Source organism: Lontra canadensis, unplaced genomic scaffold (assembly GCF_010015895.1).
Source record: "Lontra canadensis isolate GAN:19392208 unplaced genomic scaffold, GSC_riverotter_1.0 scaffold34, whole genome shotgun sequence".
NCBI lineage: Eukaryota > Metazoa > Chordata > Mammalia > Carnivora > Mustelidae > Lontra > Lontra canadensis.
In genome coordinates this window covers 11089928-11105786 of record NW_022631028.1, presented here as the reverse complement: position 1 = coordinate 11105786, position 15859 = coordinate 11089928, and the positions used below count along the sequence as shown (strand labels likewise).

General features: G+C 38.9%; 1 protein-coding gene across 1 annotated transcript in view; it reads left to right on the top strand.

Annotated features, from left to right (window-relative positions):
- Positions 1 to 15859, top strand: part of CNTN3 (contactin 3) — a 337742-nt gene that overhangs the window by 176082 nt on the left and 145801 nt on the right. Inside the window, exon 5 of the mRNA XM_032867417.1 lies at positions 7878 to 7973. Coding sequence (XP_032723308.1) covers positions 7878 to 7973 — 96 coding nt within the window. The remainder of the gene's footprint in view (positions 1 to 7877; positions 7974 to 15859) is intronic.

Below are 15859 nucleotides of genomic sequence, written 5' to 3'. Positions count from 1 at the left end.
GGAGTGCCAGATGGAGCCTGGCATTGGGCTCTCCGCTGAGCAGGGAGTCTGATTCTTCCTCTGCCCCTCCTGCTCATGCTCACTCTCTCTCTCAAATAAATAAATCTTTAAAAAAAAAATACGGAATACATAAGTCTGCTCAGAAACTAAGAGTACACCTGTTTTAAAACCTCTTGAAAGGCCAGGTTTAAAATAAGAAATCTATTTGCAATAGACATTTTGGGGACCCAGTGTGACATCCCCCTTGCCCACCTTAATTTATTTGCAGGGTATTTGCAGGAGGGTAGACAGTGTCTTGCAAGTTCACAGTGAAAGGTCTGACGAGTAGGGAGGAATTACTGCCCTCAGCGAAAACCCTCCACTGTTGCGGCTGGAAGCCTGTGTATAAATGCCCCAGACTCCCATCTTGGAAAATGACAGTTCTGCACAGCATTTGTAAGCTTGTTGGAAGTTTCGGTATAGTCAAGCCCTCCTGGACTCCAGTAGCAGCTTCTTAACTGTCCTCACTCCTTCCCTCCCACCTCCTGAGACCATCTCCCACACATGATCACCTGAGGCTCTGCTTTTGCAGAAACAAAACTAAAACACTATTGAACTTTGTTGAACAAGCCTTTGTTTTTACATAAGGCAACATTTTTTTTTCCCCCCAAAGACACACCTGTTGCCACAGCAGAATTTTCCCTTAGGGACTTCAGAGTTGATTAAGTGTTTTGAGAACTGGGCTGTTATTATAAATAAGAAAGGGAACTGAATAAGAGGAGACACTGAATTGGGGGGTTGGGATACAGAGCAGAAAATAATGGTTATGTTTTGGACTTGCTGATACTGAAGATGATAGAGAGTCAATTAGTGATGTCTTAATATTCAGATTTGGGAGATCTTCCAGAGGCTTCTGTGCGTGTCAGGAAAACGGAAGAAAACTCAGGGTCATCCATGGTAACACAGTTTGTTGGTTTGTTTTCTTTTTATAGTGGTGCATGCTGTAATGAGATTTTTCAGCTAATTGAAGTTCTACCACTTGTAGTAGAAGCTGAATCATTGCGTGGGATTCTTTTATTTATAACACCTGGTACCGTGGAGATGAGGATGAAAACTGTAACAGAACTGTGATCTTGATTTTTATTGCCTTTCTGGATGTGTTCATTGAGTTTTTTCTTAGCTTTTGTATAGGAGTGCACAGCTTTCTTTTACTAAAAGCTATCAAAGTCAGTCTTGTCATTTACACTGTTCGGGTGATGATTGAATTTGGTAACTAAAAACCACTAAGTATTTCAACATTAAACATTAAAGACATTTAAAGCATGATGCATGGAAGACTGTCACACTGCCTATATCTGTGTTCTTTTGACCGTTTATTTAATATCACTACCAGGTAATATTTTGCATTTTAATTGAGAAGGTAACGCTTCACCTCATAGCGTCATGTAGAATTGTGTTACACAAGTAGTAAAGTTCACATGCAATTTTCAGCGATAATGATTTTAATAGTTCATCATGCTCTAATTGCAAATGATAACAAGGAATTTGGAGGCAGAGCTCTAAATTTTTAAGCTTTAGGACCATTCAGTCAGCTGGTCAAAATTTCCAACATATTGCCACTTTTATGCTTCATTTTAATCCTCTTAGGGAAAAAATGGTTTGTTTTATTTTGCCGTCTTTTATTGTCATCCTTTTTTGTATTTATGACCTATGCAATTGCACATATGTGTACCTAATTCAACATATGGCCTTTGCCAGCATTTCCCATAAAATGTTCTACACAGAATTCTTTGGTCAGATATGTTCAGGATACTCGTAATACCCATCCAAATTATGAGACCTCATCAGTGCCTACTTTATGTTAAGGTCTCTGACTTACCGTGTATAAAGAAAACTCATTTAATTTGGCTTTACACAGTGTCCCAAACTGACATTGGTGGGAAATGATAGACCTTCTTTGGCTAATTTTAAGTTCCTGCAGAGGTAGACTTTTATTCTAGCCCTCAATTATAGTCAGTAACATTTCACATATTCTGCTTGCTAGGTGATTACCTGAATTAATCTACATGGAGAAACCAACACCAGCTATCAGTAGCTAGTGGAATCAGATTCCAAATTGGGCACACGAGTATCAGGAAACCAGAGTCACCCCAGTCCTTTCTTTGTATCCATCACTAATTTCTTATGGTCTTGGCTACCTCTCCACAGCCTAGGGAGATGAGCCTAAAAGGAACATCCTTGAGAAGTCCACGGAAAACCTGCTCAATCCAGAAAACCAACAGACAGCCATCAAGGCAGACTATTTTATATGCTACGAATGATCCATGTGCATTTTCCCAGGGAAAGCGGTCTGAATGAGGAGTGTACTTCTTTCCTGGCTCTACACACTTCCCTTTGATGCCAGCCTTAGAGATACTGGCCCCAAGGTGTAGCTTGGAGCTTTGGGATATCATAGTACAGTATTCTAGACTGTGGATGGAATTGAGGAAGAGTAAACAAAAGAAAAGGAAGTATGGAGATCTGGAGTTTTCCTTTGTTTTTCACTCCATTTCCCCAGTTTTACCTGTACTCGTGTGTGTGTGTGCGTGTGTGTGTGTGCACGCGTGCGTGTACTCTATACAGTTTTATCACATATGTAGTTTGTGTATCCACTACTACCATCAATATCGCCAACAGTACCCTTTTATAACCCCACCCATACCTCTGCTCCCACCTCTCTAAACACTGGCACTGTGTTCTCTATTTCTAATTATTTTTAATTTTAAAAATATTATATAAAGGGAATCATACAGCTGGTAACCATTCAGGATTTTTTATTTTTTCATGCAGTGTAATTCTCTGAAGATCCATCCAAGTTGAGAGGTATATCAGTAGTTCATTGCTTTTTATTGCTGCATAGTAGTCCATAATGCCTACATCCCACTGTTAGCTTAACCGTTGACCTATTGCAGGACATCTGGGTTATTTCCAGTCCAGGGTTATTGCAAATAAAGCTGTGTGAACTTTCATGCACAGAATTTTACGTGAAGGTATGTTTTCATTTTTTCTGGGATAAATGAGTGACACAGTCGTCACACAGCTGTTTTCTAGAGGGGCTGTACACTTTTGCATTCCTACCAGCAAAGTAGGAATGATCCAGTTTCCCCACATCCTTGCAAGGTCTAGTGTTGTCACCATCTATTATTCTTAGCCATTCAGATATGCATGCTGTGCTATCTCATTAGGGATTTACTTTGTATTTCCCTGATGGCTAATGATGCTGAAATTTCACAGTGTTATTTGCCATCTGTGTATCCTCTCCAGGGAAGTGTCTGTTCAGGTTGCTTGCCCATTTTCTAACTGAATAGTTTTATTTTTTATTGCTGAGTTTTGAGGGGACTCAACATATTCTAGATACTGTTCATTTACCCGGTAAGTGGTTTGCAAACATTTTTTTTTTTCCCAATGTGCAGCTGGTCTTTTTATTCTCTTCACATGAGCTTTCATAAGGCAAAAGTTTTAAATTCTGATCAAGTCCAGTTTATTAGTCTTCTCTTAATGATTCAGGTACTTGTTGTCCAATCTTTTGTTATCAAAAACTCTTTGCTTCGCCCTAGATCCCAAAGATGCTCTCCTTTATATTTCTCTGAAAGTTCTATAGTTTTCTTTTCTTTTATATTTAAGTTTCTGATTCATTTTGAGTTCATTTCTATATATGAGTGAGGTTTAGGTCATTTTCTCTCTTTTCTTTGCTGGAGGGGCAGTCGGGGACATGGGGTAACTGGGTGATGGGTATTAAGGAGGGCACATAATATAATGAGTTCTGGGTCTTATATGCAACTGATGAATCACTAAACTCCACTTCTGCAACTAATAATACATTATATGTTAATTGAATTTAAATAAAAATTTAATTAAATTTAAAAATTTAAGTTGAGCATGTTTACATGAGTTTATTTCTAGGCTATTTTGTTCCATGGATCTATGTATCTAGCCCTTCACCAATACAACACTGGCTTGATCATTGTATCTATAAAATAAGCTTTAGTATTAGGTAGAGCGATTATTTCCACTTTAGTCTTCTTAGTAAAGATGGTCTTAGCTATTCTAAAGGTCTGCGCTTTTACATACAAAAAATAAAGGTAGAAAAAATTTTTTTAATGTGCTAGAATTTTGGTTAGTAGTTGCATTAAACCTAGATATCAGTCTGCAGAGAGTTCCTACTATGTTTAGTCTTCCGGTCCACAAACACAGTATGGCTCTCCATTTGCTTAAATTTGATTGTTTTCTGTCAGTATCTTGTCACTCTTGGCATATGTTTTATTCTCTGTATACCTAAATATTTCTTTTTTTTTTGAATGATTGTAAGCAGTTCTGCATTTCTAATTTTGGTTTCTACATGTTCAGTGTTAGTGTCTAGAAATCGTATCTTCTATGTTATTTAACTCACTTACTTATACTGAGAAGTTGTGGTTTCATTTTGTTTTGTTTTTGATAGTTTCCTTCTCATTTTCCATTTAGACGTGTTATCTGCAAATAGGGTTAGTTTGTTTCTTCCTCTACGAACTGTATCCCTTTTATTTCTTGTTCTTTCATTATTGCAGTACATTTTAGTACAATACTAAGACTGTTAGGTAAGAATGGATATCCTTGTCATATTCCTGACATTAGGGAAAAGCCTTCAGTCCTATACCATCGGATATGATGGTAACTGTACTTCTTTTTTTGTTGTTGTTGTTTTAATATTTTATTTATTTATTAGACAAAGATCACAAGTAGGCAAAGAGACAGGCAGAGAGAGAGGAGGAAGCAGGCTCCCCGCTGAGCAGAGAGCCCCATGTGGGGCTCTGTCCCAGGACCCTGGGATCATGACCTGAGCCAAAGGCAGAGGCTTAACCCACTGAGCCACCCAGGCACCCCTGTAACTGTACTTCTTTATACATGCTTTTTTATCATGTTGGTTTGTGTTTCAAGTCAAGCTAAGTAGAAGTTCCAGAATAATTTCAGAGTTTGCAAGAATTGAAAAGGAGACAAAAGTAGATTTCTGAGAAGTTTCTATCTAGTAATTCCTGGATTTAATTTTTACTTATTTTGACTCATAAGGAGAGGTTGTTCTAATATAGTTCTTGCCAAGCATGGATTCTACACAGCCTTCACTTGAGTTTGGGTGACACATATAACCTTCAAGTAGGTCATTCAGTTACCTAAAACTTTTTACACACTTAGGCTACCTTTATCTCTGTAGTCTTCAGTTTTCCCCCCAAAGGGAGGAAATCTTGCTATGTTTTGAAGTAGATGTTCTTATGCATCAGTGTTTTTCCTTGGTTGATCCCTGTGTCTGAATCTCCCTCTCCATCCCCCACCCCACCCCCCCGCACCCTCTATCTGACTGGCCAACTGCTGCTCTTTCAACACATCTCGTCCATCTCTAGGTTGAGTGTTTGTTCCTCTGTGTAAGATACTTAATCTGGGCTGAACTTGATGTATCTTAGTAGGAAGCCACAAAGTTCTATTTTGTGTGCTTAGACTTTAGCTAGTGAGCTTCTTAAAAATGCAGATCCCATTCTAACTTACTAGTTTTAAGTGATTTCCCAAGTATCTGCCTTCGTAATAGGAATCTAGGTAATAATGGCACAGTTGGTCCTATACAATGCTTGGAGTAACATGAACTAAGAATTCAGGGGATTGGGTATTAAAGAAAACAAAAATTCATGGTAGTTACCGTGATTTGCTAGCAAGAAAGCCCTGGAAAACATGTTGAAGCCAGTATAGGTATTTTGCTTTGCTTTCCCTCATGTCTGCTCCACAAACTGGCTACAGGTATCCAAAAAATAAAATTCTTTGCCCATGTGTAGCATTAGAGGCAGTATCAATGCAAGTGTCTAGCTCAATTATCAGGTCTGTTCTAGGCCCCATTAGTGCTTTAAACAAAAGGGATTTTTTTTTACCTCTAGGGGAGAAGAGACATTATTAGTTTCCATAGAACTCTTTTATCCTTTTTTTGCATATTCGAGCTAAAATCAGTGATGAATCACTTCCATGGTGTGAATTTATGTAACAGAATAAAACAAGAATTGGGTAAGAAATAAGCAATGATGACACATACTTGGTTGCCAAAAATTGTCATTTGATATTATTTTTCCATGTACAGGCTATGTTCTAATATGATGCACTTCCCCGTTTAGATATTGGAAAACATTTGGATGGTCTAGTTTTGCAGTTCCAGCTCAGGCACATATCAGGAACCTTAATATTTTCACTATGTTGCATTTTAGTTACACATTTAAGATAATATAATACTGTGTTACCTTATCGTTTTTGTAGGGAAACTTTTTGTTAAGAAAGTGCAGAAACACATTTTTTTTTCTTCTTTTATGGGCACATATAGCAAGTTTTGCTGAATAGCTTTATTCCATGCTTATAACCTAGTAATTTAATGCTGCTTTTCATTAACATTAAAGTGAAACAAGTAGACCTTATTTCCCTCTGATAGGCTGATTTAAGGTGCTTAGAATATTCATAGCTGTCTACAGTCTGTAGTTTTATCAGTTTGAAGATAATTATTTGACTTTTTACATTTTCAAGGCAGGGTTGAAATTTTCCTAGTTGTGTTCTGAAGTAGACACACTGCCTTACCACACAGGCAATTTATATGAACCCTTAAGAGCTATGAAATAAGTGTATTCTTTCATGAATTGACAGTGCAATTGTTCTGATACAGAAATGACACCACTGAGTATATTAATGGCGGAATTCACAAGTTTTGGGTTCAAAGAAACAGATTTTTTTTTCTTCCTCTTTCCCCAAAGGCTTAAGCTTTGTTCAGAATGAACCAACATAATTTTCTCCCTTCTGTAATTTATGCTGGAGAATGAGAATCAGAATTTGTTGTCCTGGACTGTGGCTGGAAGAAATTTAACAATTTGAAAAAATAATCACTGCTGATCAAAATAGCATTTGCTTTGATTGCTTTATTAAAAACATGGGGGAGGGGCGCCTGGGTGGCTCAGTGGGTAAAGCCGCTGCCTTTGGCTCAGGTCATGATCTCAGGGTCCTGGGATCGAGCCCCGCATCGGGCTCTCTGCTCAGCGGGGAGCCTGCTTCCCTCTCTCTCTCGCTCTCTGCCTGCCTCTCCATCTACTTGTGATCTCTGTCAAATAAATAAATAAAATCTTTAAAAAAAAATTAAAAAAAAAAACATGGGGGAAAAAAGTCTTTGGACAATTGTAAAAATGATTTTCATTTTTTCACAGCTGCATACATAAAGGAATAGGAGGACCTAATTTACTGTGATCCTTTGAAGTCTACCGGGGTGGTGATTTTCAGTGATACACGTCCTCTATGGAACCCTTCCAGACATGGGACAGATAGGACTTGTAGCCAGAATCTGAATGTTTTCACTTCTTTTTGTGAATAACAACAATATTTCTAGGTATAATAAAATTTATTTAGGCTACTTATGATAAAAAATTTTGGGGAGAGAAATTCATGAATCGCTGGCTTTCGTTAAAAGGTAAAGTTACACATCTCCAAGAGGTGATGAATCACTGTGGCAAATGTGGATATCGGTTTATGTATATTTTTGGTTCAAGATATTTCATGTCCTTCTTTGAGTCTTACTGTGTGGTTATTTCCTTCCACTATGCTTCATCCTTTGGGATAGCCCAGGCCATTTCTGACACTGTTCCAGCACCACAGGATTAATGGGTATATCGTTTTATCATATTGCTGAATTACTAAGAAGCCTTAATAATGAAGTCAAAATCCTAATTTTCCTTCTCCAAGCAAATGTTCTCCTCTTGAGATTCCTGAGAAAGGGTTATAAAAATTATCCTGCAAAAGAATGGATTGTCTTTGTGTGAAGATTTGAATTTGTATTGTCCTTTCTAAAATTCCATTTTGTTTTGTTTTCAAATCAGATCTTGAAAATTTTAAAACCAAAATGAGGAGTACGGTGTCTGTGCGTGAAGGCCAGGGAGTCGTCCTGCTCTGTGGCCCACCGCCACACTCCGGAGGTGAGAAGTGGTCTGTTTGTGTTTTTTATACTTATTGAGTAAGTTTCAGTGCAAGACCTACAGCATATGTAATGTTATTGCTCCCTTAAATTACCCTCAGAAAATTGATAACCCAAGTATTGGATTCTGTCAGTTGAGTTGGAATGTAAGAAACTCTACAAAAGAGTCCATCCAGAGAAGTTTATAAACATAATTTATTACAGCAAGAAGTGTTGTAAAGGCAGGTGAGATCAAGTTTGTTTCAGTTACCTAATGGTGCTGAACAGGGCTTCTTATGCCATATCATTTGTTACTTAATTTTAGACCATGACATACACTAGAGTCTTTGTGGAATCTTTGTGGTTTCCTTCTTTCTCTGTCTCTCTCCCTTTCCCTCTCTTTTTCTCTCTCCCTCCCTCTCTGTATCTCTCATATACACACTTAAACATGATGATTAATATATGCTATTTGATCTCTTTATGTATGATACACACATGAAAATGATGTGTGTATGTGTACTCGCATCATTGTCATCGGGGTGTTAGAATTACAAATTTTATGCTACATTGGTATAAATTGAAATACAGCTATAAGTTCAGAAGCTTAACAGACTAGCTACCCGAGTGAAAATGAACTTCAGCATGTATGAAAATAATTTAATAAGCACTGCTCCCCAGTAAGAGCCTGGAGTGTAGGTTTGATTTTGCTCTCATGCTTACTCCTGCAAACTTGGTCATTTGCGGGAACAAAGAGGGCATTATTAATATATAAATCACTGTTCTTGGAGAAACAAACTATTCTTTTCTTGAGAGGATGAGAATTACTGAGAGACAAATGTGTTAGAGAGGATCTTTCTGACCAGAGGCAAAATTGAGAAGTCTTCCCATCACAGTGAAGTTTATTCAAATGAAAATATGATGGATTTATTTGTTTTGTGACATACAGGTCTTTTCTCCCCAGTCAGTTTTAATCACAAAACCTTCAGTCCAATAAAACAAACATATCCCATCTTGGCTATCTGGGCACTTGAAGTGTATGAGCCAAGAGAATATTGCAAGTGCGGGTCTTGACTAGCAGACATGATTGCCATGGTATTGGAGGTATAGGTTTATTTTGGGCTCCTCAATCTACTTCAGTAGTGTATATTTTCTGGAGTCCTGACTTCCCAAAGAAATGTTAACTTTGAAGGGAAACAGAGTCTCATGAATGCAGGTTAAATAACTAAGCTCAAACTGGTTTGAAGAAAATAGGGAGTTTACTGGCCCCACATCACTGGGATGATTAGTTGGCCTCTGGTTGAGCTGTATGGTTGTCAGGGAGATGCACCACCTAGAAAGACCTGTGGCCTCACTGAGGGTATGGGGTCAGTGAGCCTCCAGGTCTTAGCTCCCTTCCAGTCTCCTCAACTATAGAAAGCCAGTTGCACATAGTCTCACCCTGTCTGCAGCAGCCTACATCTGGTGACTCATCAGGGTAGGAATAAAAGGTCAGCCCTTTCTGCTCAACACTAGAGAGTTCGGGTGGGTAGTCCTTCTAGAGCTTCCCACCAGAATATCCAGGGCATTGTTGGATCATATCACAGTTGGACCTCTTTTGCTTCCCAGTCCTTCTCCTGCTTCTTTCCTTTTATAAGGTTTGATCATTGATAAAAATATTTTATCCCAAACTCTATCTCATTGTCTACTCTCTGAGAACCCAGTCTGGCATTCTGCTGGAGCCACAGGTTCAATTAATTTCATGAACAGTTGTCCTTTCCTTGTATCTCTTAGCTCTACTTCCCTCAGTGTTGATCCCATGTAACGTAGAATCCTTGTGGTGTCAAAGGTGGCCTTCAACAACTCCAAGCTCTTGTAGTCCCTAATGCTAGAGATGCTAATGAACCAGACACCTGTTGCTTAATGACTCTTGGTTTTAACTGAATCACCCTCATTTAGGGGATGGTTCCTGCAGTAGGAGGTCGGGGTCAGCTGTCTACTGATAAGCACTGGGACGAGAAACATATTTTCTACAAGAAAAGAGGGTTTTGCTATGAGAAAAAAAAGGAGGCAGTGTATCAGAAAGAATCAATGGTTAGAACTACACATAGTAAGGAAGTATAAAAATAAGTTTATTTTTAAAACAAATGTAAAATAACAGTTGGAACATCTTGTTTATGATGAGTTTTAGAAATGTTGGCCTGATTTAAGATCCTGACTGAGTGATCTCTAAGTGTTTTTACACTTAGATATATTTGCTGATAACAAAGGCAGGACCTCTCCATTGACTAAGCTGTTGGATGAAACATGTTCCAAAAGATGAATCTTTTCTAATATCGTGCAACTGGAGAACTGTTGGTGACTTCCTGTATTTCTCTTCTGATTTTTTAGAGCACATAGGTTGGGGCGACTGTGGAAGTCAAGTAGGACTGTAGATGAAAACGGAAAGAAACTGCCCCGGATATGACACATTAGCACTGAAGAAGCCATACCATGCGCACGGTTATGAAGAAGTGAACAAAAGCATGCCTTCTTCAGTGCTAGATCATGCAGGAAAATGGTCAGGGCTCGTGTGTCAGATTTAGATGCTGAAAACAGGATTCTCATTGATTCAAGTTTACCTAATGCTAAGATATTCACAATTTACATCCACTGCCCTGACACATTGGCCTGTGAACTCCTTGAAGACAGAGCCCAAGTCACTGTTGGCTCTGCACCCGAGTGCCCAAGGGAAAGTGAATGTCCACACATATGAAAATAAATTAATAAGCATTTAACAAGCAGCACAAGGCTGGTTGGTATAACAAGTAGTCAGTGAATATTAGTTGAATAAATGCACACATTGATGAGATGACTAAAAGAATCCTTTTTCTTAGAGTTGGTCACTTATAAAGGCATTTTGAGAAATCACTAGAAACTTTGTTTCTAGAGGTCTAAGCATCTAAAAACCAGGATGCCCTGGGTGCCAACCAGACAGGTCAGGCACTGACAAATGAGAGTGAACTCCAACCACAGCAGCCGATATCAGCCATGCTTCCCAGCCCTTACTGACTTAGGGAGTTGTAATTCGATGAACAGTGTGAAGTAGGTCACAAAACAGCTGAAGCTGTGACACCAGGGCTTATCAGTCACGTGGTATGTGGTGCCCATGGCCCACCCTGTGTCCCTAGGAGACATGCACTTGCCTTTCTCTGTCTTCACCATTCTGCATTGTCTTCATTCACTTCTTCCCATTTCTTCTTGGTCTCTTTTCAGGGACTGGAAATGTTTAACTATGTTGTTATTTTCTGATTATTGAAGACACCTTCATAGTCTGTTCATCCACCATATTCCTTACCAGAGCCATACTCTAACAGAGGAGGCATATAATGGCAAAATAATCATAATCATAGTAATAGTAAAAATAATATTCCTAGTCCTAAGAGCCTGTATTTGTGGAGTTCTCCTTAGATGCTAAACAGTGTGATGGCTCTTCTTAGAAATCATCTGCTAGAAGATTCTTTTGGTTAAAAGTATAGAGCGGAACTGGTTGAGTGACAATTTAAGGGTCAGGAAGCTTCCATTCTGGAGATGCCAAGGGGCTCAGCTCTCACCCAGCCAGTACCTGAATGCCTTGAGTCCACACTCCTTGCTTATAAATGATGGGTGAAGTAGGAGGCTGGAAAGGAAACTTCAGCCCTGAGCCACCCAGCTGTTACTCAGCGCTACAGTTTGGGAGTTCACAAAGTGTGGCTTGGAGAGAAAGTAGTCTCCTTAAAATCATAGAACTCTGAAGAAGTAGAATTAGATCGTCAACGCCTGAGTCCTGGACCATGGCTCCTTCTGTTATGGTGCAGCCTGAACCAGCCCCCAGGTGCTGTTCTCTAAATGGTTGTAGTACAAAGGGACAGAGTCCTTAGTGAAAGTGTCACTATCCTAAGCCAAGGGCTTCTGACATTTCAGATCAGATGCAGCAGAGTTAGTGGTTTAGTTTTTTGTTTTTTTGTTTTTTTTTTTCTTTTAAGATTTTATTTGTTTGACAGAGAAATCACAAGTAAGCAGAGAGGCAGGCAGAGAGAGACTAGGAAGCAGACTCCCCCGCTGAGCAGAGAGCCGGATGTGGGGTTCGATCCCAGGACCCCGGGATCATGACCTGAGCCAAAGGCAGAGGCTTAACCCTCTGAGCCACCCAGGTGCCCCGTGGTTTAGTTTTAATATCCAAGGCCATTGTTTATGGAAACACAACAGACAACAGAGCAGCAATGCCTAAAGTCCTTGTGAGCAGAAATCCCCCCAGAGTTCAACCAAATGCCCAAGTCAGGTATTTGCTAGTCCAGGACTTCTGAGCGTTTGATGGCAAATGAATCAACTGGGGACCTGCTAAAATACAGATTCTGAATCAGTGGGTTTCGGTTGGAGCCTGGGACTTGGCATTTTCAATAATCTCTCTCATGAAGCTGATGCTGCTGGCCCATGGACCACATTCTGAATAGCAAAATCCTAGTCTCTCTCTTCCATTTTGTGGAGTCCTTAATGATTTCCCTGTTACCTATTTCTGCCCTCACTCTTCCTTTCTCCCTAGCCAGTTTCTTGTCCTAAAAATTAGAATATGTTTTGTAGTTTGAGAACCAAAATATTACATCTCCACCGAGGACATCACTTTATTTTTCTTCCATTCACGACTAAAGAGTCTTTCTCAAGATGATCTTCGCTCAGATTGATGCCCTTGTTTGGTGGCCTTCCTGGTCTTGAACAGATTTTTATATATTTAATGTCTCCTAAAACTCTTATCTTTCCTTTTTTTTCTAAGTCCTGGATGTAAGAGGGTTGCCCTTTCAGTGTTGCCCTTGAAATAAAGGGGCTAGAGTCCCAAGCATAGCAGCAATCATGGTTTTATCTCATGACTTCTAACCTCCCAGGTATGACATGAAAGGCAAATGTAACCTTGAACTTGACGTTAGTTTAGATCTAGGAATTCATAAAGAACCTCACCAAAAACAGACTCTTAGATTTTGAAATTAGATTATATGACATGAATTAGGTGCTGATGGAAACAATTAGTTGCGTATATTAGTTTCTGCAAAACTCCTTTGAGATTGTCTCAGATTTCTGAGTGAGATGATGCTTTTATCTTTTAAGTCACAATAAAAAGAAGATATCAAGGTACAAAGACACAGCAGTTATAGTGTGCCATGCATTTTTTTAATCATCAAGAGATATAGTGTGCCCCCAGTTTTATCTTTCCCACACTGCTTTCTGCCATCTTCTTGTGAGGGGACAGTTCAGGGGTCTCTAAAGAGTCCTGGGCTAGAAAGACATTCCTCATTTGGTGATGTGGAGGTCATGGAGTTGGGACTCACACCAAATGTGTTCTCTTTGGCTTTGGGTCGTGTTTCTCCTGTAACCAGCAACGTGATCTGTAAGAGCTATTTCACAGCTATTTACTGAAGGTCACAATAGCTGATGTTACCTTTTTTTTTTTTAAATTTCAAGGTTTTTTAAAATATTTTTTTGATTTTCTTATTAACATATAATGTATTATTAGCCCTAGGGGTACAGGTCTGTGAATCGCCAGGTTTACACACTTCACAGCACTTGCCATAGCACATACCTTCCCCAATGTAAGGCTTTTCTTTTTTTTTCGTGACTTTTTAAATTATTGACCTATAGTAAAATTGCGTTAAAATCTCTTCTCTTATAAATAGTTTACTTTCTATTGTTCATTTGGTATAAAAATCAGAAATATTCTCCCAGAATAGACAAGGGAATTCTACATGTTCAAAGCCTAAATGAGGGTACTGAAGTATAGAAACTGCATTTATTATTTATACTCCTGTAATTCACTTATGCAGATAATTTATAAGAAAGTGGCAGCAACCTGGGGCTGCTTTGCTTAAGAGCAGTCACCATTTATTTCATGCCAATAAGAAGGAAAAATTGTTTCACGGTAGGTGACAATTAGGAATTTCTCTTAGGAATCCCTACAACTCCTAAGCAACACAGGTCACCGTCATTTGAAAGGGGACTTATCGTCCGCACATTCTGTGACATTTTTTTGCCATTTCCTTCCGTTGGCTTCTCTACAGAACAACTCAGTATCTCTCTGAGGCAAGAGGAATTAGAATCCTCTTAGAAAGTAGTTGGAAAACTAGGAATTGACAAGTTAGAAATAAGAGACTGGACATGAATTATCTGAAGCTTTAATTATTAATCTAGTTACCAACAGCGTGAAAAGCTGGGAATTAGTGTAATTACCATGCAGTTGCTGGTATCACTATAAAATCATTAGAAATTCAAATGCACTGGAGAAATTACCCTATTATAAATAAGGTTAGAAGACTAGTTCATGGACACTTAATGATAAATATTAATTAGACAGGAATTCATAAGCTGATCAGGTTTATTGCATACACACATGTTAAGAAAAAGTTGATTTGTGTTCAAAGATGGCTGATGATATTAATTCCAAGTAAGAAGAGGTGGTAAGCTCTCGCCATGTTTAGTCTCCGATCCAGCTTCCTGTCTGTGCTGTGTGTATCCTCTTCCTGACATGACAGCCCTGGATACCGCCATCCACTCACAACAACATGGCCTTTGGGATGTTAAAGGACCATGTGAGATGCCAAACAGCAGGTAGTGAAGGCTGAAGTGACTTTATGCTAAAAATTGCTTTGTAAATCCTGGTGTGACAGAGGTGAGAACCATTAGCAAGATAACCAGATGGCATGGGATTTACACCCGCTGTGTTAACATCTTTGGTGGGGTTTGTTTGTGTTTTTTTTCTCTTTCTTTCCTTCCTCAAGACTGCAAAGCAAAAGTCATCTCTGGTAGCATAGATAAGACAAACCTGAGGAAAAGGTGCCATGTAGGAATTCTCTGGTTGTGTCCAGTTGCTAGACCTGTCATTAACATGACAAGACAACTTGATGTGCTTTTTGGTGGCTTTTTGATGGGATTAACTCAAAACAACAACTTCCGCAAATAAAATGTGAATTTAACACCATTTTGTCTTAGATGCTCTTTTTTCCTTAAACTCCCCTTCTCTACCATTCATGCTTGTGATCTCATCAAACTTAAAACAATAGTTTCTTAAAACACTCTGAAGTAAAGAATGCTATGACGTTCTCGGGCTTTTGGGCTTCCATCACATTTGCACCAGTCACCGTGTGAAATGTTTCTCTGAGAACCCAGTGGTTTCTCCTTCCTTAGAGCTGAAGGAGCCGTATCTTAACAGGCATTTATGCCCTCACAAGTTGTGAGATCAAGATAAACCAGATGACTGGTGGATTCCTGAGGAATGAGCATCTGCACCGGGAGAGCAGATCACTCTGAATGTATCGCTCCTAACTGGGGAAAGGGGAATGGACAAGGTCAGGTTAACGTGTCATGCCAAATGTTAGAGAAGCCGTCTGTAGACGGAATGAATAGTGTATCGCTACTGTAAAACTATTTTTGAATCCATTTAATTCTGATGTGACTGTTGACATTTACAGGAGTCCAAAATATTAACAAATTCATAGTAGCATTCAGACAAGTATGTTCGGAGTCAATTGATGCATAAACCTCAGCTGCTATTATATGGATAAAGCAAAATATTTTGATCTCTAGAGGAAATATCTGTTGTAGTGACTCGTCTTAATGGCTGAACATCCATTTTGTGGTTGGAAGTGGAGATGAGAAATCCTGTTTCTCTGAAGTACTTAAATGTGGAATCCGTGAATGAGAAATATTCATTGAGTCTGCCTGTTGTCTTTGCTTCTATTCTTTTTTCCTTCCTTCCTTCCTTCCTTTCCTTCCTTCCTTCCATCCATCCATCCATCCAACCATTTTATTCATTCATTGATTTACTCATGCATCCGTCAAACATAGGTTGATGCGTAGATGTTTTATGTTTTATAATACTATTTTACTATAATAAATATAACCCTTTACTTAAATAATCTTAGTATTAAG